General features: G+C 40.8%; 1 protein-coding gene across 4 annotated transcripts in view; it reads left to right on the plus strand.

Moving 5' to 3' along the window:
- Window positions 1–23,695, plus strand: part of ift122 (intraflagellar transport 122 homolog (Chlamydomonas)) — a 29,585-nt gene that overhangs the window by 4,894 nt on the left and 996 nt on the right. For all 4 annotated transcript variants that reach the window (XM_085146539.1, XM_085146540.1, XM_085146541.1 and 1 more), the window contains 19 exons: window positions 1,531–1,722; window positions 2,110–2,248; window positions 2,731–2,933; window positions 3,839–3,976; window positions 4,165–4,329; window positions 4,553–4,750; window positions 5,473–5,613; window positions 6,003–6,056; window positions 6,688–6,849; window positions 7,683–7,849; window positions 10,423–10,594; window positions 11,853–11,955; window positions 20,031–20,171; window positions 20,273–20,370; window positions 21,259–21,359; window positions 22,427–22,592; window positions 22,674–22,791; window positions 22,894–23,022; window positions 23,594–23,670. In XM_085146539.1, coding sequence (XP_085002665.1) covers window positions 1,531–1,722; window positions 2,110–2,248; window positions 2,731–2,933; window positions 3,839–3,976; window positions 4,165–4,329; window positions 4,553–4,750; window positions 5,473–5,613; window positions 6,003–6,056; window positions 6,688–6,849; window positions 7,683–7,849; window positions 10,423–10,594; window positions 11,853–11,955; window positions 20,031–20,171; window positions 20,273–20,370; window positions 21,259–21,359; window positions 22,427–22,592; window positions 22,674–22,791; window positions 22,894–23,022; window positions 23,594–23,670 — 2,664 coding nt within the window. The remainder of the gene's footprint in view (window positions 1–1,530; window positions 1,723–2,109; window positions 2,249–2,730; window positions 2,934–3,838; window positions 3,977–4,164; window positions 4,330–4,552; window positions 4,751–5,472; window positions 5,614–6,002; window positions 6,057–6,687; window positions 6,850–7,682; window positions 7,850–10,422; window positions 10,595–11,852; window positions 11,956–20,030; window positions 20,172–20,272; window positions 20,371–21,258; window positions 21,360–22,426; window positions 22,593–22,673; window positions 22,792–22,893; window positions 23,023–23,593; window positions 23,671–23,695) is intronic.

A 23,695-nucleotide genomic window follows, 5' to 3' on the forward strand; every position in this document is an offset into this window, starting at 1 on the left:
ACAAAAGTTTTACTTTCTGTAGACATTCCCCTCCATCCCAACCTTTAGGCTTGTCCAGTGGTGTTACCATTAAGTGGCCAAGTGAGGGCATTTAGTCTTTATATATTGATATGTTCTATTATGGATTGGTCATTTGACTTGGAACAAGCCCATTGGTATGTTACGGGTAATGAATAGGGGGTCATTAATGAAACATATGTATATTTTTGTAATGATATAGGCTTTGAGTTTATTCTAATTTTCCACTTGTCATCAGTACATTGTATTGTTTTGCACTGACCAATTGCCGATGGCGCTAACTTGCATGTTAGCATAAAAATGATTAAAAACCACAAACTTAGAAAATTTTTGATTAACTATTATAGATAAAAGAAACAGTGTGGGTATGATAAACACAAGAGGAACTGTCCACTATCCATTTTCTTAACTGCTTAAACAGTTTAGGGTCATGGGAAGGAGCTGAATCTTACCCAAGCTATCAAATGGCTGTCATGCAGTGAAAGCTGGGCGAGTCCTAAGACAAAAAGACCAATTAAATAACAAAAAAAATAGTCACGTATAAAATTAAGCATCTTTCGCTCATTTTAGTTGCTCGAATAGCTTGGTCACTTTGTCACAAAATCTCAAAAAATATTGATTCCACACGGTGACACCAGATCATGCCTGCGTGGGTGTACAGACACCATGGTGATTTGTAATATCTATACAGTGTATACAGTATCTTGTTATCGCAACATGTTTGTTTCTAATCTATCTTCTCTGTTACTTTTAACTGTTGAAAAGGCTAAACACATGCATGACTAAACACATTTTCATGGGAAAACACCAGAAGACTTAAAACATTTTGAAACACTGTCAGTAATGTGTTCTAACTTGCTAAAGCAATACGACGGCAACATCACAAAATGAGTCTGTTTGTTTAAAATATAACGTATTTAAAACTCTTTATGGAGTGTTTCCTGTTTTAATCAGACTGTCAGGGTCTATTGAAACCATAACAGTACATTGAAAGTGGTCCTGCTATGCTTTAATGCCCCCTTCGCAATTCCTCCTTCCTCCTAAATTCCCAGTGGGCGATATCGTAATTATAGACAAATATGCAGTGTTCATTACTCTGCCGTTATGCCTTAGGCTCATATTTTGTCATTGGCTTATTTATCTATTGAACATGCTGTTTTGATTACAACACCAAGAATTGTTCACAATGAGAGAAAATAACTATGGATCGTCAGGGAAGCTTTATCCCAGAGTGAGGAAAACCAGATGTACCAAATGGGGCGACCTGATATGATGTTGTGCAAATGGACTTTGAAGACTGATACAAAGGAGGCTATTTAAACCAGAGAAACACTTTCTTTTTTGTCTGGCTTTTCATCGAACACTCAAAGGAATTGGTTGAATACTGAGGACTTTGAAGTGTGCAGGCCCAGACAGTGGGGAGTGCCGGCCTGGGCCCTTGGGCAATAACTGCAAGAAATGCTAGTTTTATTTTTTATTTTTAATGTTCTTTTCTCTCTTTGTATCTCTCAGATTGGAAAAGACAGGACTCTCACCTATGACCCGTGCTGCGTCGGCTACTTCTCTAAGGGCGAGTATATAGTGATGGGTGGCTCTGATAAACAGGCGTCCCTCTACACAAAAGATGGTGTGCGGCTAGGAACTGTCGGAGAGCAGAACTCCTGGGTGTGGACTTGCCGGGTTAAGCCTGACTCCAACTTTGTGGTGGGTCCACAGCTTGTGAAGCCATATATCTAGAGAAATTGCTCTCACTGTGACATACGCCATTATTTAAGTGTTGTGATAGAAGAACAAGAATAAAAGGCAACACGCTCAGAGCTCTGACGTGACATTTAGGTTGACATTTGATCCTCTAACAGAGTGCTTCCTTAACTGCACAGATGCACAAGCCGTTTCATTTTAAAGTAACACTTTCCCCGCTTTTTTTTTTCACTGTGTTTAACTAAAAGTGACAGGAGAGATTTGGTTGCTAGCAGATTCTCTCAGTTCTGCCGTGTAGAGGCTTTAACAACAGGAACATTTTCCCACTCTCGCAGTCTGTTTTTAGAAGTGTTAATGGGATGTACTGCTACATTGTTGTCTCTTACCTAGGTTTTGGGCTGCCAGGATGGGACCATCGCCTGCTACCAACTTATCTTCAGTACAGTTCATGGCCTCTACAAGGATCGTTATGCTTACAGAGATAGCATGACTGATGTCATTGTCCAGCACCTCATCACTGAGCAAAAAGGTGCGCTTTTGCTCTGGTGTACAGGCTTCTGAGTTTAAGATAGGCTAGCTATTGTGATGCCTCGTCAAAAATAATTGTTTGCACATCTTGCAGCTTCACAGTGAGATGATCAAACAAAGCAATGCAGACAGCATTTGGGGAGATAAACTTATGAAATTATGAATAACTTCAACAGGGATTCACTGTCATTTTCCTGTTGTCATATTATTCAAATTAATCTAATGTAAGGGCAGATGGCCTGCCTTTTTTAATGAGTAGATATCAAATGTTTTGGTGAACATCTTGCTATAATAGGATTTTCTATTTAAATGAGAGGTGACAGTCTTTATTTTCTCGCACAAACGAGGGAGGAAGATTTGAAGGAAAAAAACTGAGGGCAAACGTATTCAACAGGATGCATCGGCTAAGATAATTAAACCTTCCTCACCTTCCTTTCATGACTACTCTCTCCCATTTATCTCAATTTTTTTTCTTCCCCTCAGTGAGGATCAAGTGTCGTGAGCTCGTGAGGAAGATCGCCATCTATAGAAACCGCCTTGCCATCCAGCTGCCCGAGAAGATCCTCATCTACGAGCTCTATTCAGACGACTCCTCAGACATGCACTACCGCGTCAAGGAGAAAATATGCAGGAAGTTTGAATGCAACTTGCTGGTCGTCTGCTCCCAACATATCATTCTGTGTCAGGTCAGAAGAGATAGAGGTCCGCAGTTTTTTTTGTAGTGGCAAAATATACAAAAACATTCATTTAAAGTTGCTTGCGTCTGCCAGAGCCTGTGTGTATGTGTATTTTCCTTCAGTTATACTTCCTCTGGTTTCCAGTGGGGCTGCTGTTTTTTGTGAATTACACTAATGCACACTTGATTGTGCAAGAGGCTACAGTGACATTTGAGTGCTATTAATACAATGAAAGCACAGTAAATCAATGTTTAGACATTTACTTCAAGCCCAAACAGTCCAGAAATGGAATGGCTGTTCCCCCAGATGTTTCTGCCTAGTTTGCAAAAGACTCCAGCTGTGCATGTGCTCTGCGCGCTCTGTCTCTCTCCCTTTCTCAGCCATCTTCAAACTGGATAAATTAAGACAGTTGAATCAGGGGGAAGGCACCATAGTCTGTTGAACCAGTGGATGTCTCTTGGGTTTGCTCTCTGCTTCTTGTCTCTGTGTGTCTGACAGTCTGGTAGGGAGGAGGAGCGGCCGTAATGCAGCGGTTATTTCCTTTTAAATCTGTCTGTGTGTGACAGAGGTGCTTCAGATCTCTCTATCAGGCGTACTCATGTTTCATGCCTAAAAGAACTTTTAGACCATATAAACGGGCTGTGTTCATGTGGTCTGTGCTGTATATGTCACTGTCAAATCAAATCACTGTTAATCTTTATGGCATTGCTTTCTTTAAACACCTTTTGATGCTTAAAAGAGCACTGTGTTTAGGATTTGCGAGACATTTACGAGTATGTTTGAATTGCTTAAAGGACGAGATTAACACACTGTGAAACGATGAAAACAGAAACGTTTGACAATGCTGCACCAGTCAGCGCTCCATTTGTCAAATATAATTGAAGCCTCAGCCTTCTCACTCTGCTCTTCTGCAGGAGAAGAGACTCCAGTGTCTGTCCTTCAACAGTGTGAGGGAAAAGGAATGGGTGATGGAATCTCTAATTCGATACATCAAAGTGATTGGTGGTCCACCAGGCAGAGAGGGCCTACTCGTAGGGTTAAAGAATGGCGCTGTGAGTACTCCAAGAAGATACATTCTCACACAAAGTAACCACAGAAGTGGGAGTCATGCTCACATGCCAGTGCTCCTGGAATTTGAACATAAAGGAAACTGCTGTCTTAATGAAGAAAATTTTTTTTGGGGTATATCCGTTACTGGAGCCAGTTACAACACAACTGATTCTCTATTCTCTATTTGCAGATACTAAAGATATTTGTTGACAACCCGTTTCCCATCACGCTGCTGAAGCTAACAACGTCAGTGCGCTGCCTGGACATGAGCGCCTCCCGCAATAAACTGGCTGTGGTGGATGAGCATAACACTCTCCTCGTCTATGACATCAAGAGTAAAGAGCTACTTTTTCAGGTCAGCAGGGAGTGGAAAGGGCGTGACGAAGGAACCTAGCCTCGTGGGCTTTGAATTGCATTTCAGAGATGCAGTGGAGTGAAATAAAATGTAAACGAGCATGTGTGCTCAATTAGTTGCATTAAAATACAGGAACAGGTTTACAATAGCCCAGACTTGTATGTGTTTCACAGTCACCTCTGACCTCATTATTCCTGTGTACTTGCATTTGCTTTCCTTACAGGAGCCTAATGCCAATAGTGTAGCCTGGAACACCCAGTGTGAGGACATGCTGTGCTTCTCTGGGAATGGCTACCTTAATATCAAGGCTAGCAACTTCCCTGTACACCAGCAGAAGATGCAAGGCTTTATGGTCGGCTACAATGGCTCCAAGATATTCTGCCTCCATGTGTATTCCATGTCTGCAGTGGAGGTGCCGCAGGTGGGTATTATCTTGTCAGGCTGCTCTTGTCTAGAAGCAGTGATGGCGCTCCGTGTGGTGGCACTGGTCTGTAGCCAAAATGCTTCTGAAATAAAAATGGTCAAAATGTAGTAATTTTGTGTGAAACTGTAACTGATTAAAATTGTTACATGGCTCTTGCTTTTTATCATATGTTACTAGGCCATTTCCAATACTTCCTAAAGTATTCATCTAGTCTTTATGAAACTGAGCTCATATGAATTGGAATTGTATCAAGTATAAATTCCAATTGTCAAATTTCAAATCTCAGTATATTACTTCTGTTTGACCTTTTGACCTCTACCCTTACCCTGGTATTTTTTATTTTTTAAAGCATATTAAACATTAAAGAGGTAATATTTTTCATTCTATTCCACAATATGCTGTTAAAAGTACTGTGACTCATCGAAATGCGTCCCAGCGAAATGCGTTTAACCTTTAAATTTCCTCTGTTGTTGCTCTGCATTAGTTCTACATGTCTGCAGAAACACGTGCCACGATCCTGGTCGTTTTTATCATAAATATGGTATTTATTTGTACTACAAAGAAAGAAATGATATATATGGATGCAATTTATATCAGTTACTGAAAAAAAAGTGTTTCGTAACGATGTTTTGTTTCTGTTTATTGATTAGTTTGTGGCCATTCTTTTCCACAAATTTGTATTTATAATGCTTTTAACTGTGATGTTGTTGGCCTGCCAGTCTGCACCCATGTACCAGTACTTGGAGAGGAAGATGTTTAAGGAGGCCTACCAGATTGCCTGCCTGGGTGTGACAGATAGTGACTGGAGGGATTTGGCCACAGAAGCCCTGGAGGGACTTGACTTTGAGACTGCCAAGAAGGTCAGCTCTCTCTCTCTCTCTCTCTCTCTCTCTCTCTCTCTCTCTCTCTCTCTCTCTCTCTCTCTCTCACACACACTCACACACACACACACACACACACACACACATTGTTTTGATTAAGTAAGGCCGATCTTACCATCCTTCACAATTTACTACTTCTAGTAAAATGAGCAATAGAAATATGCAGTACCCTACTCTTCATCATGTTAACTGCAACCACTTAACGTCAAAACATGGACATTACCCAAGTTAGCCAAATCAACAGTGAAGCCACATCCTTAATCAGTGTCCGATGAAGAATTTTTAAGAAGCTAGTAATACAAATAAGAACACAAAGCAACAGATTCTCAGACACAATTATACTAAATCTTTCCTCTCCACCTTTTCAGGCCTTCATTAGAATCCGAGATCTGCGCTACCTGGAACTAATCAATAGCATTGAGGTAATGCTAAGTCCTCAGAGGCCTAATTTGGTTATAATTTTTTTGTTGTTTTCTGTTTTTTTTTTTTTCCTGGCTAGTGTATATCCTGACAGCATTAAATAGTGAATCATAATTACTGTCATCATACAATAATGTCAGTAATTGTAAGGCTTTTTTCTGGACTAGACTTAAACCTCAAACAATGGAGGAACCTGTATCCCGAGTGACCTTTTCCAGTTGAGTCCGCTCTGACATGCAAGCGCGCAGCTAAGCATATGCACAAATCCTTAACAATGTGCTTGCTGAGCAGAGCAGAATCTGTTATGGCTTGGGTGTTTCTGCTTGTTCTTATTTGAAATGTGGAAATGTTCATCTTTGACAGTCTGTTTTTGTCAGTAAAATTATTATATATGGAAAGAAGTGTTTCTTTCATTCAATAAAAATGGTGTTTGTTATTTCTGTGGCTGATGGCAGAAGAGGTTTGTGAAGATTCACTTCAGTCTTGTGTAAATCTATGTGTATGCAAAGCCACATGCATAACTCTGTGTGTGTGTGTGTGTGTGTGTGTGCGTGTGTGCGTGTGTGCGCATGCTAATATATGTGACTGTTAGTCTTAGCACCCAACTCAGTGTTTGTGTTGACTGATTTGTAGGAGAGGAAGAAGCGGGGTGAGAACGACAATGACCTGTTTCTGGCAGACGTCTACGCCTACCAGGGGAAATTCCACGAGGCAGCCAGGCTCTACAAACGTACTGGCCACGAATCCAGAGCGCTGAGCATGTACACTGACCTGCGCATGTTCGACTACGCCAAGGTGATTAAATCACTGACTAAAACACATGCTCTTACATATAAGATATCGTATCGATACAGACAAAAACACCTGCGAAGAATTGTATGTTTTCGGGGTTTAGAGCATATGGTTTTCTTCAGCATGTGCAGTTATGCCAAATTGGGGCCCTGCACTGTGTTCAGACAGCCCCCCTTTACTGTCTGTCTTTCATCTCCTCATATATCATCAGAATCTCTACATATATAATCTGATCTGCACACGCATGGCCAACGTTTACGCACGTATCCCTGTACGACATATAGTTACAGGAAGTGGGGCACAAAAGGAGAGAAATAAAGCCAGCATCTGTTCCTACACGAACACTTTGATGAGGGGGTCAGTTGGAGCCGAGGCAAATTCGTGCTTTATTATGTTTACATGCAGTGCCCCCACTTTTGATCATCACCATTGCACTCGCATTGCTGGAGCAGATGACACAGCCATGACTCGTTCATGTATATTTGTGCTTGAGTTTGTATCAGATTGTATGTGTGTTTGATGTGGCTGCTGTATATTTATGTGGCTGTGTGGCCATCTGGTCCCTCCGGCTGTTTGTTTTAGGTAGGATGGACACCGGAGGGAAAGGCCTTGTAGCTGCCTGCTGTTTGTGTGACTCGCTTCCTCCTGTCTCACACTTGACCCACATGGTTCTGCCCATCTGAACTGGACTTTTCTTTCTCTCCTTTCAGATTACTGTTAGGAATCTGCTTTTGATGAACTGTTGGACATTACATTACATTGTTGGTTGTTACCCATCTTAATTCCTAATTATTGAATGTGATGTAAAGTTTGAAACTTTCTCTCTCTTGCTGCAGGAGTTTGTTGGAGTGACAGACCCAAAGAGCTCTCGGATGCTGATGACCAAGCAGGCAGACTGGGCTAAGAGCAGCAAGGAGCCGCGGGCAGCAGCAGAGATGTACCTGTCAGCAGGAGAACATCTCAAAGCTATAGACATTATAGGCGAACACGGCTGGGCAGACATGTAGGTGTCAGTCTCTCTCTTAAACATTTTGAAATCCTGCTGCTCCTGTTTAACTTTCTTTAAAACGACCATTTTTGATATGTGTGTGATTTCGAAATATAATTTAAACTTATCCTAGATCTAGTTCTTCTGCTTCAAAGCTTTACAGAAAGAAAAACAAGTTAATATGCTATACATGTTCATTACATACATTCTCAGAGCTCTCCATCACCTTACTTTCTAGGTTTGGCAAAACTGTTGAGCCACCTACCCCACGTTACTTTTTCTTTTCTTGTAATTTCTTAAAGTAGTTTTCAGGAATAGTTCTCCAAGCTTTTTGAGGGACAATCAAAGCTCTTCTTTGGATGTTGGCATCCTTTTGTTCTATTCTCCGTGTAAGCTGATCCCGCACTGCTTCAGTAATCTTGAGGTCCAGGCTCTGAGGAGGCTAATCCATGGCTGATAGTCTTCCAATGTGTGTTTTTCTCTTCAGGTGCTTTTACTGCATTGGCAGTGTGCTTGGAATTATGGTCATGCTGAAAAGTGAAGTTACTGCATATCATATAATTTCCAGATGGAATTGCATGGTGGATCACAATCTGACTGTACTTTTCTGTGCTCGTAATTACATCGGTTTTGACAAGATCCCCAACACCACTAGCTGAAATGCAGCCCCAAACCATGACTGAGACTCCAGCCTGTTTTGCAGATGGCTGTAGACACACATTGTTGCGCCTCTGACGATCCCGCCATACTGACGATGACCTAAACCAAAGATTTCAAATTTGGATTCATCACTCCATAAAACCTGTTGCCACTGACTTTCAGTCCAGTTCTTGTGTAGTTTGGCATATATTGTCTTTTTCTAGATCTTGCCAGGTACATTTCTCAGGTCCAGTTTCAGGTTCTTGCGGAACTTGTTTCTTGTTTCATAAGAACATGCCTTTCAAATACTGTTCATCTGCTGTAGTATTTTTTTCAGGCCAGCTGCTTCTTCTTTGTCCGCTTGTCCAGTATCCTCAAATTTTTTCAAGGATAGGCACACCGTGCTAAGATATGCCAATTTCTTTGTCTAACGGCTCTTTGGAATCACCCTGACGAACGGTGCTATACTTAGTATTTCTTTCATAGATTGAAATAAATAAATGGGGAAGAAATTTAGTATTTTTGCAACAGGCTGCTAGTAACAAAGTGCCTAAAGGTACAATTTAACATGAGTTCTTTTTCAATTTGTCTGTTATGTGTAGATGTAGATCCCGTGAGTTAGATAGCTTTTGTTTTTAATCTAGAATGATTCATGGGTAGATTTTAACTGGCTTAACAGCAACAACAATAAAAAAGCAAAGCATTCCTCTGAAAATGGTCAGGCACAAGGTCTGACTAAAAATGAGTGTTAAAGCAGCCATTATCCAAAGAAAATGTCAGAAAACCTGGAGATCTATTATTCAAGACCAAAAAGATTGCAATAAAGTTTAGGTCCTGAAGAAATTGATGAGTTTTTTTTCACAGTGCACAGTAGTACTTTTTTATTTTTACTTGAGTGCTCTATCATTAGTGAAATGATGATGGGACAAAATACAATAACAGAGCAGCATTGTCCATTTAGATACAGAGACTCCTAATTTGACTTGTTGAAGTTTAAGTTGCAGTTTGTGTTTTAATTTAATAGCACAAGCAATAATAAACGTCCAGTAAATGTCTCAGTCACAGGCCATTAGAGCCAGATATGTGAAGGGGAAGCCATGAGGGCTAAACATGTTCCCAGAAACAAATACCTTTCCATTAAATGGGACTTACTGTGCTTTTCTTCATCTTCCGTTATTATATACTGTTACAATGGCTGATGCTTGTAGTAAACATGGCCAAAGTTAATACTAATAATAATAATAGTAATGAAGTCAGCATATGTACAGGTAATCCCTGTAAGCCAAAAGCTCAGACTTCAAACTGCTTTAACTGCTTATTTTAGGCAATTTACTGATCTTACATCTGTATGATGTCAATGAGAACCAGTATCCTTACACGATTGTCTCAGGGAGACCACTCTGATTGTGAACAGTCCACCCACTTGCTGCTTAAAGAAGGAAGAAATTTGTCTTAAACCATTCATTTCAGACAACTGATGAGCTGTGAGGCGGCACAAATGGCTATTATTAGATAAATAAGGATTATTTTGAACTGTGGATCCTGCAAAGCTGCTCTAGTAGAGACTAAGGATGAAAATATGGAGCTGGAAATGAACATAAGAGTTCTCCTTTAACAATAATGGATGTATGATGGAACCTTAATGTGTGCTGTGTGTCTGTGTTGTTGAAAACCAGGCAAATTGATATCTGGTGAGCATGTCAGAACTCCCTGCTGACTCCATCTGACCCGCTCTCTGCACGCTGTAAGTGTCCTGTGGTGCTACCAGTGGGTCAGCGCAACTGACACTGCTGTTGAACATAGTCCGAGCTCTTTAGCCTGACTCAGATTCAGCTCGTGACCCTGACTGATTCACATTCTTTCTGGGGTCACGAGCATAGTTTGATACAGCAGGGTTCATCTTCTCCCGCCCTCTTTCTGTGTGCTCATTCCTGTCTTCTCTCACCCAGGCTGATCGACATCGCCCGTAAATTGGACAAGGCTGAACGCGAACCGCTAGCAAAATGTGCACTCCACTTTAAGAGGCTGAAACACCATGGCTATGCCTCAGAGACTTACTCTAAGATGGGGGACTTGAAGGCTCTGGTGCACCTGCATGTAGAAACTCGGCACTGGGAAGAGGTCTGACACACTTACGCACACCTGTTCAGCTTATTATAACTTATATATATATAAAGTCCTGAGACAATCACATAAATATAATGTGAAGCATATAGGGCTGCACTTAATAAACTGCTGTGGCGCTTGCACTATAAGCCACAAAGTACACTGCTCCATATTTGGGGTTTGTTCAATTTTGCAGGGATCCTTAGAAAACGACACTTTATTTGTCAGAGTAACCACAACTGAAAGCAAACAATAAGATAATATGTCTGCCTGATTTCTTTCTACACTGACAAACTGGAGCCACACACACTCCAGAGCTAATCATCCAGCTTTGGATTTCTCTGAATCCATGCCCACATGATGATTAGCTAGTGAGAAGCTCAAAACACTACTGCAGTGAAAGAGTATCAGCTTTAAATTCTGTTCTGCTTCCAATCAAATTCCTCCATCAAGGCGGATAATGGCAAGAAGAAAATATTGCATTTCTTTAATCCATCTGCAGTCTATAATCGAGTTAAAGGCGTTACAGAGATGCACATTGGCGATTTGCATGTTGAAACACTAGAGCCAAAAACAGAACATGAAATTATGATCACATGATTCTTGCTGTTATGTCTGTTGAAGTCTTCTTGGAATATTTAATCCTCAGAGAGGGAGAGACAGAGAAGAAAGAGCAGAGGAGGGAGGCAGAGGTTGAGAGAACTACTTGGCTTTATGTGCTTCAAGGGGGCGGGGTGGTGGACACCAAGACGAGCCAGACGGCACCACAGACTGAGTTACAGCATAGGCCATATGGATGCTATTCACTGCTCCCACTCTTCTTTAAAACAAAGTATTTCTTTAAATGAATGGGCTCAAAGGGCTGAAACACACATTTGTTCTCCTTTACTGTATGGTATGACTGCTGTGTGATTCTTGGCTCAGATTTTGCCACAGGACATTGAGCTAATTAGTCAGCGTGATAGGCGATATGTGTCCACGAAGCACTACAGCAGCTCTTTACAGTTTATACTGTCATTCGAACAGCACAAGACCTGCAGTTGGAGTTCTAATTGAGTGTGAAATCAATTTAGCTCATGCAATTTTCATTGTTCTCGGCTAATAAATAATGGCGAAGAAGTATTTGGACTTAAGGTAACATGTTTGGAAAATGTGCGGTAAGTGGAGTAGAGCCATAAATAGCCAGGCGAGTCCAGCGTTATTCTCTATATGTGGGACTAAAAACACAAGTCAGGCAGTCACAAGCATATGCTTCTTCTGTCTTCTGTCTCAGGCCTTCTCACTGGTGGAGAAACATCCGCAGTTCAAAAATGACGTCTTTGTGCCGTATGCCCAGTGGCTGGCTGAAAATGACCGTTTCGAGGAGGCTCAAAAGGGTGAGCTTTTACATCACCAGCAGGATTTCACTTTTGCTTTTAGTAAGCCAGGGGGAGAGGACTTATGTCACAGTTTCTTCTGCAATGCATGTTTCTGCTAGTGTTTACATATGGAAGTAATAAAGCAAGGCCGGCTCCAAAAACTGAAATGTCTCACTACTTCCTTGAGATTCTCTATATCCACTGTAAAACATGATCCTCTTTGCTCAAGCATAGCAGGACAGAGCTGGGCTGCCTGTTAACTGAATGACATGCTTCCATGCCTCTAATCACCAGTACTACAAGCAGCTCTGATGATGATTACCAACTGTAACCATAGTTATAATCAGCTCATAGATTTATAATTATGATCTCAGCAGGCATATTTCCTCTTCTACATAATCTTCTTCTGCCTGTCTCCGCATGGAGTGCATGACTGAGCAGGTCTGGATGTACTGAAACTTGCCTGTGGTCATGCGTTTTGCTGATTGTGTGTATTTTAGTTTAGTATTGTGTTACTAATGATTGTAATGTGTCAAATTCTGGCCTGCCTCCTGTCCACTGCACTGGGACTTCTCAATAAATAACATTTTAAGAAATGCTTAATTCTGCTTAACTCAGGTGACTTTGTTTGTTATATATTCTGGAGGTTTTAGCTGGAGCTCACTTGGTACCAAAATCAGGTTCTGATTAGTACTCCCAGGGGTTCAATGAGATTTTCAAGTACATCGCACCTAAAGCATTTCCTATTTCTTAAATTTGAAGTTGTCTTTTATTGCCAGACACACTTCTGAGTATGTCCCCAAAAGATAATGTTGTTATCTTTATTTTGCTAACAGCACAATGTAAGCTGTAGTTGTCTGCATGGGAGCTCTGGCTAAAAGATTCTGACAATTGCTGCTGTGCTCTGCAACCTTGTCAGCTTGGTTTTTGTGTTTCTGTAAGGGGGAGGGGGAGGAGTGTGTGCCCATTACTAACAGTAACCATCAGTGTCTGAATGTGGTTTTTATTCAGTTAGACTGATGAATGTTTGCCATAATACAGCCTGACCCCTGCTGTGGTTGCAGGGGCAGGGTCATTACTGAGGTCGACTCCCTAAAGCTGTTTCTAATTACCCTCTGATTGGAACATGAAGGATAGTGGTCATGTTTATTACGGCTTTAAAGTCAAAATGTTTTGGCGTTTCATATTAAGAAGCTGCCGTCCTGCTTGGAAAGGACTGGTACTAGTTGTTGCCTGTTTTTTTTGTTTTTTGTTTTTGAAATGGGATGGCACTTCTTGTTAAATACTCTAGGTAATATGTGAGTTTACAAATGTGTATGTCCTATAATGTACTTGCACTTCTTTTTTCTTGGCTGTAATAATGTTATATAATTCTATAGAACGTAGTTTCATCAGATTAGTAGGAAAATTACAGACATTTTTATACAGGGTGGGCCATTTATATGGATACACCGTAATAAAATGGGAATGGTTGGTGATATTAAAGTCCTGTTTGTGGCACATTAGTATATGTGAGGGGGCAAACTCCTCAAGATGGGTGGTGACCATGGTGGCCATTTAGAAGTCGGCCATCTTGGATACAACTTTTGTTTTTTCAATAGGAAGAGGGCCATGTGACACATCAAACTTATTGGTAATGTCACAAGAAAAACAATGGTGTTCTTGGTTTCAACGTAACTTTATTCTTTCATGAGTTATTTACAAGTTTCTGACCACTTATAAAATGTGTTCAATGTGCTGCCCATTGCGTTGGATTGTCAATGCAACCCTCTTCTCCCACTCTTCACACACTGATAGCAACACCGCAGGAGAAATGCCAGCACAGGCATCCAGTATCCGTAGTTTCAGGTGCTGCACATCTCGTATCTTCACACCATAGACAATTGCCTTCAGATGACCCCAAAGATAAAAGTCTAAGGGGGTCAGATCGGGAGACCTTGGGGGCCATTTAACTGGCCCACGACGACCAATCCATTTTCCAGGAAACTGTTCACCTAGGAATGCTCGGACCTGGCACCCATAATGTGGTGGTGCACCATCTTGCTGGAAAAACTCAGGGAACGTGCCAGCTTCAGTGCATAAAGAGGGAAACACATCATCATGTATCAATTTCAAATATCCAGTGGCCTTGAGGGTTCCATGGATGAAGAATGGATCCACTATCGTTGTGCCCCATATACCACACCAAACCATCACTTTTGTTGTTCCAACAGTCTTGGAGGGAACCATCCAATGTGGGTTAGTGTCAGACCAATAGTGGTGGTTTTGTTTGTTAACTTCACCATTCACATAAAAGTTTGCCTCATCACTGAACAAAATATTCTGCTTGAACTGAGGGTCCTGTTCCAATTTTTGTTTTGCCCATTCTGCAAATTCTGTGCGCCGATCTGGGTCATCCTCGTTGAGATGCTGCAGTAGCTGCAGTTTGCAAGGGTGCCATTTGTGAGTAGCTAATATCCGCCGAAGGGATGTTCGACTAATGCCACTCTCAGTGACATGCGGCGAGTGCTACGCTCTGGGCTCTTGCTGAATGAAGCTACGACAGCCACTGATGTTTCTTCATTATTGACAGTTTTCTTGCGTCCACATTTTGGCAAATCCAACACTGAACCAGTTTCACAAAACTTAGCAAGCAGTTTGCTAACTGTAGCATGGGAGATGGGTGGTCTCGTAGGGTGTCTTGCATTGAAATCTGCTGCAATGACCCGGTTACTGCGTTCACCAGATATCAACACAATTTCGATCCGCTCCTCACGTGTTAACCTCTTCGACATGTCAATGGCTGTGAACAAAGAGAAACTTGTAAATAACTCATGAAAGAATATAGTTACGTTGAAACCAAGCACACCATTGTTTTTCTTGTGACATTACCAATAAGTTTGATGTGTCACATGGCCCTCTTCCTATTGAAAAAACAAAAGTTGTATCCAAGATGGCCGACTTCTAAATGGCCAACATGGTCACCACCCATCTTGAGGAGTTTGCCCCCTCACGTATACTAATGTGCCACAAACAGGACTTTAATATCACCAACCATTCCCATGTTATTACAGTGTATCCATATAAATGGCCCACCCTGTACATTTTCAGAGGTGTGAAAGTAATTGGTTGAACACTTTTTGGAGTCCATGACTGCCTATAAAATAAAATAAAAAATGTATGTATATATATTAGGGGTGCAACAATACTTGTATCGATATTGAACCGTTCGATACAGTGCTTTCGGTTCGGTACACATATGTATGAACAATACAAAATTTTTAATTTATTTTATCAACTGTTCTTCTGATGATGCTGTCTGTGTTGAGCGCTCAGTGGATCTGCGCTTGACAGGGCAGCCTAGGCGGAGTAGTCGAACGCAGATTCACTGAGCACAGCGCAGGCTAGCGAGACAGAAGTTAAGCTGTCTTTGCAACATGGCAAATTGAATCTCCCCCACCCTAATTCAGATCTGGCGTTTGGAACTATTTTGGTTTTCGTGTGACATATGACCCTGAAGGTAAGCGCATCATGGACAAAATTAAAACAGTATGTCGGATGTGCCAGGCAATGCTCAATTACATTGGTGGGAACTAGTGCGTTAGCGCAGTTTACTCATTAACATGTTGGCCGTCCAGCCCCACGCACAGGGCCATCCGCGGTAGCTCGTTAACGGAGATTTGCCGTGTTGTGGCGTTAACGTAATTTCAATGAGAAACGCTGACAGCACTAGTGGGAACACAACGCATATGACTGCACATTTACTCCGACATCATCCTAGTGCAAAGACAAGTGGAAGCAGACAAAAACAACAAGTATGCATGCTACAAACTTTAGCCGAGTCATTTAGACAGCTGTTAGCACATGATTCTCCTTATCGGGACCTGATATGTTTAATATGCTGCTGAGAATATAGCCCAGAAGAAGCATATAGTATAGCTTTTATTTTGGAAAGAGCCATATTTCTCATATGAGTGATTTCTCGATCAGATAGATTTATTTTTTTATTACTTTGTTGTTTCAGCAACATTAAATTTAAAAACTGTACTTTTGAGTTAAAAAATATATTTGTAATTTTAATAAATGACAAATTAAAAAGGCATGAACATTTTTTTCTGTATCGAAAAAATATCGAACTGTGACACCAAAGTATCAAACCGAACCTGAATTTTGTGCATTGTTGCACCCCTAATGTGTGCGTGTATATGTGTGTGTGTGTGTGTGTGTGTGTGTGTGTATATATATATATATATATATATATATATATATATATATATATATATATATATATATGCGGTAACATATATTATATATATCACATATATCACAATATATTCTTTTCTTCTGTATAACAGAACACTAAAAATCCTTTAATTTTCTCAAAAATCGAGAGTGTGCCTTATGTATGAATTCTGGTTGTGCTTACTGACCTCGAACCGATTTCTGCGTGCAGAAATCTGTTCAAAAATGTTTTAGTACAAGATAAGCCGCACTGCTTGCTTGATGGATTGTCAGAGCATTACGGCTGCCGTAGTGAAAAGCTTGGCGGAGTAATCTGGGTCCAAAATAGTGATGGGATTTCCGGCTCTTTTTAGAGATCCGGCTCTTTTTAGAGATCCGGCTCTTTCGGCTCGGCTCACTAAAAAGAGCCGGCTCTTTCGGCTCCGAACCGGCTCTTCAGGTTGTTTTGTTGCTTTAATTATTTAATCATTAACAATAATATAAAATTATGCAGAAAAGGAATTACTAATGTTAAAAAAAGTGGTTGTTTATATATGGCCCCTAGAGACAAAGCACGTACAAACTCCAAAACACATTTCTAGCATGAACTGAACTTCCAAAACAGAGCTACCCAGATCACTTAAATTACACAATTGAAAGCATATGTGTATTGTTTGTGTATTTATAGAAAAACACTCATATTTATTCAAATAATTAAAAAAAAAATTCATTTACCTGTTACTACCACACACCAAATCCGGTTGTTGATACTTCCTGGCTTGTGTAGCCACTAGGTAACAAAAGCTCAACACTGCGCCCAGCATCCTGGAGCACTTCTGTTGTCTTTTGTACGTGATTCTGAGTTTGTACGTGCTTCTGAGTTTTTACGTGTTTTGGAGTTTGTACATGCTTCGGGGTTTGTAGGTGCGTCTGAGTTTTTACGCGTTTTGGAGTTTTTACATGTTTTGGAGTTTGTACGTGCTTTGTCTCTAAGGTCCACCATAAATATACTTTATTTATTCACTCCACATAAAATGTAATAAATAAATCATATAATACAAAGAACAACTATTTACATTTCAAACTTTTAACTATTTAAATTTTCAGCTTTTTCCTTTTAAACAAATTTAACGTGAAACAACACAAAACACTGCAAACCACAACACAATTAAATATAAATTAAAATATTAAAACAAAAAGAAGATGCACATTCTCTGTCATATGGGCCTGCATGATTTCTGAATCCTTTATCATCTGCAACTGAAAGTTGTCCCTCGCTCTCTTTCTCTCTGGCTCTGATCCTGTGCTACTGCAAGTGTAACTAACCCCCCTCCCCCCTCTGCCGGTACAGGCCGCGCGCGAGTTTAGCGGAAAAAAGGGCGAGAGAGAGGGTGAGAGAAAGAAAAAAAAAAACAAAACCTCACGGCTCCCAATAAGGATCCGGCTCGCGTCGTTCACTTCAAAGAGTCGGCTCTAAGAGCCATTTCGTTCGCGAACGACCCATCACTAGTCCAAAACTCCGTCCATTCAGGTCCCAAAGTCAAACGAACACTAAGTTAAAAACGGTCTAAATTCTTTCATCCTCTAATTAAATCATCAGCGTTGCTACTTTATCGGGTGTAACAATTAAGTTTTACATCCATGAAAACAGAATTTATTAAATTTAACGGAGTTAGAAGTTAACAGGAAGCTAGCTCGCTAGTTTACACCTAAACATTTCATACCATATTCTGACTGAGAGATTTTTTAAACTAATCAAAACGTACAGCTCTGCTACCACTTCCAAAATAAATGAAGACAGAAAACTAAACAGCAGTGGTGTTTGCAGGGTTACTGAAGTTGGACTACCTGGTATATAATGTTGTGCTACATGATTGCTAGCGACACAGCTATGTTAGCATAACATTAGCACAGTGAAGCTGGAGGATGAACGCCAACTTTTTTCCACTCATTAAAAGTTAACGTGAGGGATTCTGGTGGTTAGGGACAAATGCAATCGCATAGCAGGACATGGGCCAAACTTCAGTCAGGAGAACAACTGAGATTATTCATCCACAATACAAGGTTAGTTATTAATATACTGCAACAACATGGGAATAGAGCAGCTGCCAGAGAATTCAGCATTAATGATTCAATGTTACAGAAGTGGAGGAAGGGCAGTTTTCCCCATATTTCAAAAGTGCTTCATCTCTTTGCTATGACTGTTGCCTGCCACAATTTGCAGATGATAATGGTTTTAGCTGCTGCAATGCTTTCGACCAAAACAGGCGCAGCTTGATAATAATGTATATAATATAATACATTATTATCCATAATATAAATAATATAATATAAAAATTATATATATATATATATATATATATATATATATATATAAATTTGCAGCAATGTGGTTAGCACTGTTGCCTCACAGCAAGAAGGCCCTGAGTTTAATTTCACCATCAGGCCGGGTGGAGTTTGCATGTTCTCCCCATGTTTGGGTGGCAGATGGGATAGGCTCTAGCCCCCCCCCCACCCCCCCCCCCACCCTGAAAAGGATAAGTGGAAGAGAATGGATGGATGGATGGAAATATATAAATGCCCTAAAGCTAATTCTGTTCATGTAGATGTAGCATTTTCAGTGGGAGAAACATTTCGTCACTCATCCAAAAAATATATCAATGGCTTTCAATCCTAAACAGGTAATGAAAGATTTTTATTAAAGCTGAAAGTTTGCGCTCCAGTCACATCTTGATAGACATTAGCAAGTGCTGTGTTTCCTCCCTTGAGATGCTCTGATAGGCTTTTACCACAGACACTCGTGCTCGCTTCTTCAGTTTTGTCTTCAGTAAAAGAAAAACATTCTCTCTTGGGAGATCAAGTGACTGTTGGGCCATTCCTGTTCTCACATGCCATTTGGAAACTCTTGGGTTGCTTTTGCAGTATGATTTGGATCATTATCCATTTGCACTCTGAAGTGCTGTCAGATTAGTTTTTCAACATTTGGCTGAATCTGAGCAGAGTTTATAGTCCTGTACACTTAAGCAGTCACATCATCAATAAACACTAGTGACCCAGTTCCACTGACAGCCATACATGCCCATGCCATAACACTGCTTCTTGTTCCTGAGTGTAACCAGTGGTTTGCATCTTGTTGTAAACCCTCTGTATTTACAGTCACAAAGGCGTCTCTTGATTGCAGACTTTGAAAATGATACGCCCACCTTCTCGAGAGTGTTCTTGACTTAGTTAGATGTTGTGAAGTTGTTTTTCTTAACCATGTAAATAATTCTGTCAACATGCACTTTCCTTCTGTGGTCTTTCAGGCGTTTTTGGTGTTGATGAACTGGTCAGTGAAGTCATTTGTGCTAAAAATAAACCAGATTATTGATTTGGCCACTCCTAACACTGTTGCTATCGCTCTCTATGACAGGTTTATTTTCTTTTTTACAGCCTAATGATGGCTTCTCTCACTTGCATCGGCATCTTTTTGAAACTCATAAGCTACGAAATGAAAGCGTCACACTTAGACTCAATCCAGATCTTTTATCTGCTTATTTTTTCCTGGAATAACAAGGGAAATGTCTCACTTCGCTGTGAAACTGCAATTCATTTTGACCCTCTGAAAATGGTTGAATATGTATAAAAATGGTTTTAACTCTTATACATGTAACACTGTTTTTATTAAAGCTGAAATTTTGCACTTCAGTCACATCTTGATTGTTTGATTTAAATCTACTGCGGTGGTGTCCACAGGCTCAATTACAAAAAGTGTGTCATTGTCTAAATGGACTTAATTGCATGTGTCCCCAAACATAAAATAACAATTATGCTTTAAATTGTTTCTGTAAATTCAGCATTACCTCAAGAGCAGCCAGTCTGTATTTTACCACTTTTTTGCTTTTATTTTTCAGCATTTCACAAGGCTGGACTTCAGAATGAGGCCGTGAAAGTCTTAGAGCAGCTTACCCAGAATGCAGTAGTGGAGAACAGGTTCAACGATGCAGGGTACTATTACTGGATGCTGTCTATGCAGTGTCTAGATATTGCCAAAGGTAAGATCTACAGGTATCTTGAGAGCAACCGGCCATAACTCATTTTTGCTGAAATGCTTGATGCATTTTTTTTTCTTTTCACCACTGTCTGTCTGAATCAGAAAGTGAAGAACAGAGGGGAGAAATGCTGAAGAAGTTTGAACGTTTTCAGCATCTCGCTGAGCTCTACCACGTGTATCGCTCAATCCAGCGATACACGGTAAGAATACTATACACCTTAAGTCAAGACAACTGTGAATCGGTGTTTAAGTAACAAGTACGACTTTTTCTTTTTGGCTTGGAAACAATACCTACTATGTAGGTAGATAGGTAGTTTAGGTACAAAGTTCCTTCTGCATTTTTTCATTTTTCTAACAGTCCACTGTGATTTCTGCCTACTTTTGAATCAACTTTTATACTCAAATTCATCCAGACTGCTGTGTATTTGACAAAATTAGGTCTGGCTCTGCAAGATTATTTCAATCCAAGAGAATCAGGGTTTAAAGAGAAATTAAAATATTCATAGAGGGTGTTGGGCAGGGGACAAAAGAGAGAATTAAAGGCAGTCAGGTTGCAGTTTATTGAAGGGAAATATCAGCTTGAAGGAACCTCCATTATTAGATTCTTGAAACCTCCCTGACCTCTATTACCATCAGTCCTCTTTTCCGAGCCTGCAGCTCTAACTTACTTTCAAACAAGCAGTTCTGGCTTATGAGCCCTGTATGGGTGACCTGGCCTGTGTCAGCGTTCTCAGTTTGTTGTTTCAGCTTTTTGCTCTGCTATGGTCACACCCCTGCAACAGAGAGGCATCGCTGTGATCCAGGCCAGAGCAGGAAACCTCTATATCTCATTTTAACTCTCCCAGACAGGCACTATAGATTTGAACTATCAACTATAGGGATAAAGGGCTGTTAGTGATTTTGTTTTTTAAGAGAATGCATCTTTTCCTTCAGGGTACTTTGAGTGGTTAGGCTGCTTTTAGATCGGGTTAAAAGATGAAGGGAAAAAAAGTTGGAAATGGAGCTTTTAAAACTTTCATCTGAGATTTCTTACACTTTGTGACCCCTTAAACTTACAAGTGTATATTTTTAACTGTCTTTATCTGTAGGATGAGCCCTTCAGTTCTCACATGCCAGACACGCTCTTCAACATCTGCAGATTCCTCCTGAACAACCTCACAAAGGACATACCACCAGGCATCTCTAAAGTGTATCCTAACATTTCAGAAAATGGACTTAACGTAGTGTTAGATCTTAGCAAATATTTAGAAAATCAAGCATTATGGGGGCCTCCTAATGTGGAAAACTCTCTGCGACGGATAGATACCATTCTAAAATCACGACTGGCAGAGGCAGTGAAGATAGAGCGGTGGAAAATAGATAGACGTAGGGAGAAATCAGGAGAGTTGGCACCACTCCGGAAACCAAAGTGCTGCTGAGAGAAAGAAAAGGGGTGTTGATGGGGAGGAGGAGCCGATGCCAGCAAGAAACACATTTTCTGTTATCTAAACAAGTGCTTTGATTGCTGAACTTTGTGCAAAAGTATGCATACAAAAACACACTGAACAATACGTTTTAATTTGAACAAATACACACATACACGGTCGTGTACACCCACAGCCACATGGGCAAATCCATGTAGGCACACATCGGACTCTGGAATGAGGAAGGAAAGCGCAGCCTTGGAAGAGGAAATCAGGCCGAGCAGCTGCAATCCTCTGTGGCCAAGCTGAAATATTCCAAAAACTTTGAACTTGGATTTATAGTCTCAGCAAATTGCATTCAACTTAGTTCAACACTTAAAACACTCCACGCGCACACACAAAATTGCACTTAAACAGCTCCACAATAGGACGTGCACTGATCAAGAGTCACAAAACTGGGTGTGTAGGAGGAGAATCGAGAGTGGATGGGTAGAGGGGCAAGAACAGAAACGATGTTGAGTTTTAGGTGATGGAGAAGTGCCTTTGTAGTGCTGCTGCAGCTGCAACTCATTGACCTCTGGTTGCCACTCTCAGAGCTCCTCTAGTAACAATATGTTTCTGTATAAATACAAATAAGCAACTCTTCCTCAATTACAACACAAAAAAACCCTATAAACAAACTAATTTATTACTTTCTGGGCATGCAGTCAGTGTTGCTGGCTTAGCGCAGCTGATGTTCTGCTAATGTAACACAAGTATAAATACGCCCACAATATTTGGAATAAGATATCTATAAAGCAGTAATTCTGTGCCAAATCTTCCCCAGGTTTATTTTTCCTTGACCTGATTATAGAAACACTTTATATGCGCTGGCCAAGCAGAGCCGACAGCTTGGTGCATATAAGCTTGCAAGGTACGCATACGAGAAGCTGCAGGAGCTGCACATTCCCTCACGCTTCCAAGAGTCTATAGAGCTGGGCTGCCTCACCATTCGTTCCAAACCTTTCCACGACAAAGAGGTGTGTGTGTATGTGACGTTTTTGAAATTTTAGAGCTGTGACCTTTATCATATTTGTTAAAACCACCTGTGTTTGCTGCAGGATCTGATTGAGGGCATGATGTGCTACCGCTGCTCCACCAACAACCCCCTGCTGAACAACCAGGGGAGTGTGTGCATTAACTGCAGGCAGCCTTTCATCTACTGCGCCTCGTCATATGGTCACTGACACTCATACACACCGTGTGCAGTATATGCCAGCAAGGAATCTGCTTGTTTTATTTGATTTTTTTTTTTTAAATGTCGCATGTGATTTTGTACAGATGTGCTGCCGCTGGTCCAGTTCTACCTGGAGGAAGACATCTCTGATGAGGATGCGCTGTCTCTTATTGATCTAGAAGTTCCTCACACAGATCAGAGGGCTGCACGATGGCAGGATATAGACAATGGTGGTATCCTTTGATCATCAGTTGATATATAGACAAACAAGGGTTATTAATGTGTTATAAAAGAACTACTGAGCCTTTACTGTGCCGCAAGTCTGTATTCCTGCTGTAACACAGTGCACATCTCCTCAAAATGAAGCACGTGTCTCTCCTCTGCCTTGTGACAGTTCTAAGAAGCTGTTTAGTCTGCGCTGGCCTTGATTCTGTACTTGTGGGTAAGCTGTCAGAACTAAGTCATCTTAGCTCTCGAGCTAATAGGGTTACTGAGGCTCTCCTGTCTCATCTTAATGACACTAACCCTCTGAGAGCCGTAGCCACAGCCCTAGTGCAGGGATTAACCTGCATTAGCCAGCAGACACTCAAGGGCACTGAGGTATGCTGTGTTCTTCCAGAGCCGTGAAGTGACTGACAGCCACAGCTAATTTTGAACACTTTGCTTCTTAGAAAAGCCTCTCGGGGATAATTTTGTAAGGGGTTTTCCTGCTCTGCAAACATAATTACTGAAGACATATGTGACACAAAATGTGTGAAATGTGTGCATCGCCTTGGTTATATGTTCTCAAATAAACACAATAAGATCTCCAATCTTTGAGGATGGATGAGGGTTTGGACGATGAAGAGGAAGATCCATTTACAGCCAAAATGAGCTTTGAGGTAATAAGAAAAAGGACAAAATAGA

Source organism: Neolamprologus multifasciatus, chromosome 20 (genome assembly GCF_963576455.1).
Source record: "Neolamprologus multifasciatus chromosome 20, fNeoMul1.2, whole genome shotgun sequence".
Taxonomy (NCBI): domain Eukaryota; kingdom Metazoa; phylum Chordata; class Actinopteri; order Cichliformes; family Cichlidae; genus Neolamprologus; species Neolamprologus multifasciatus.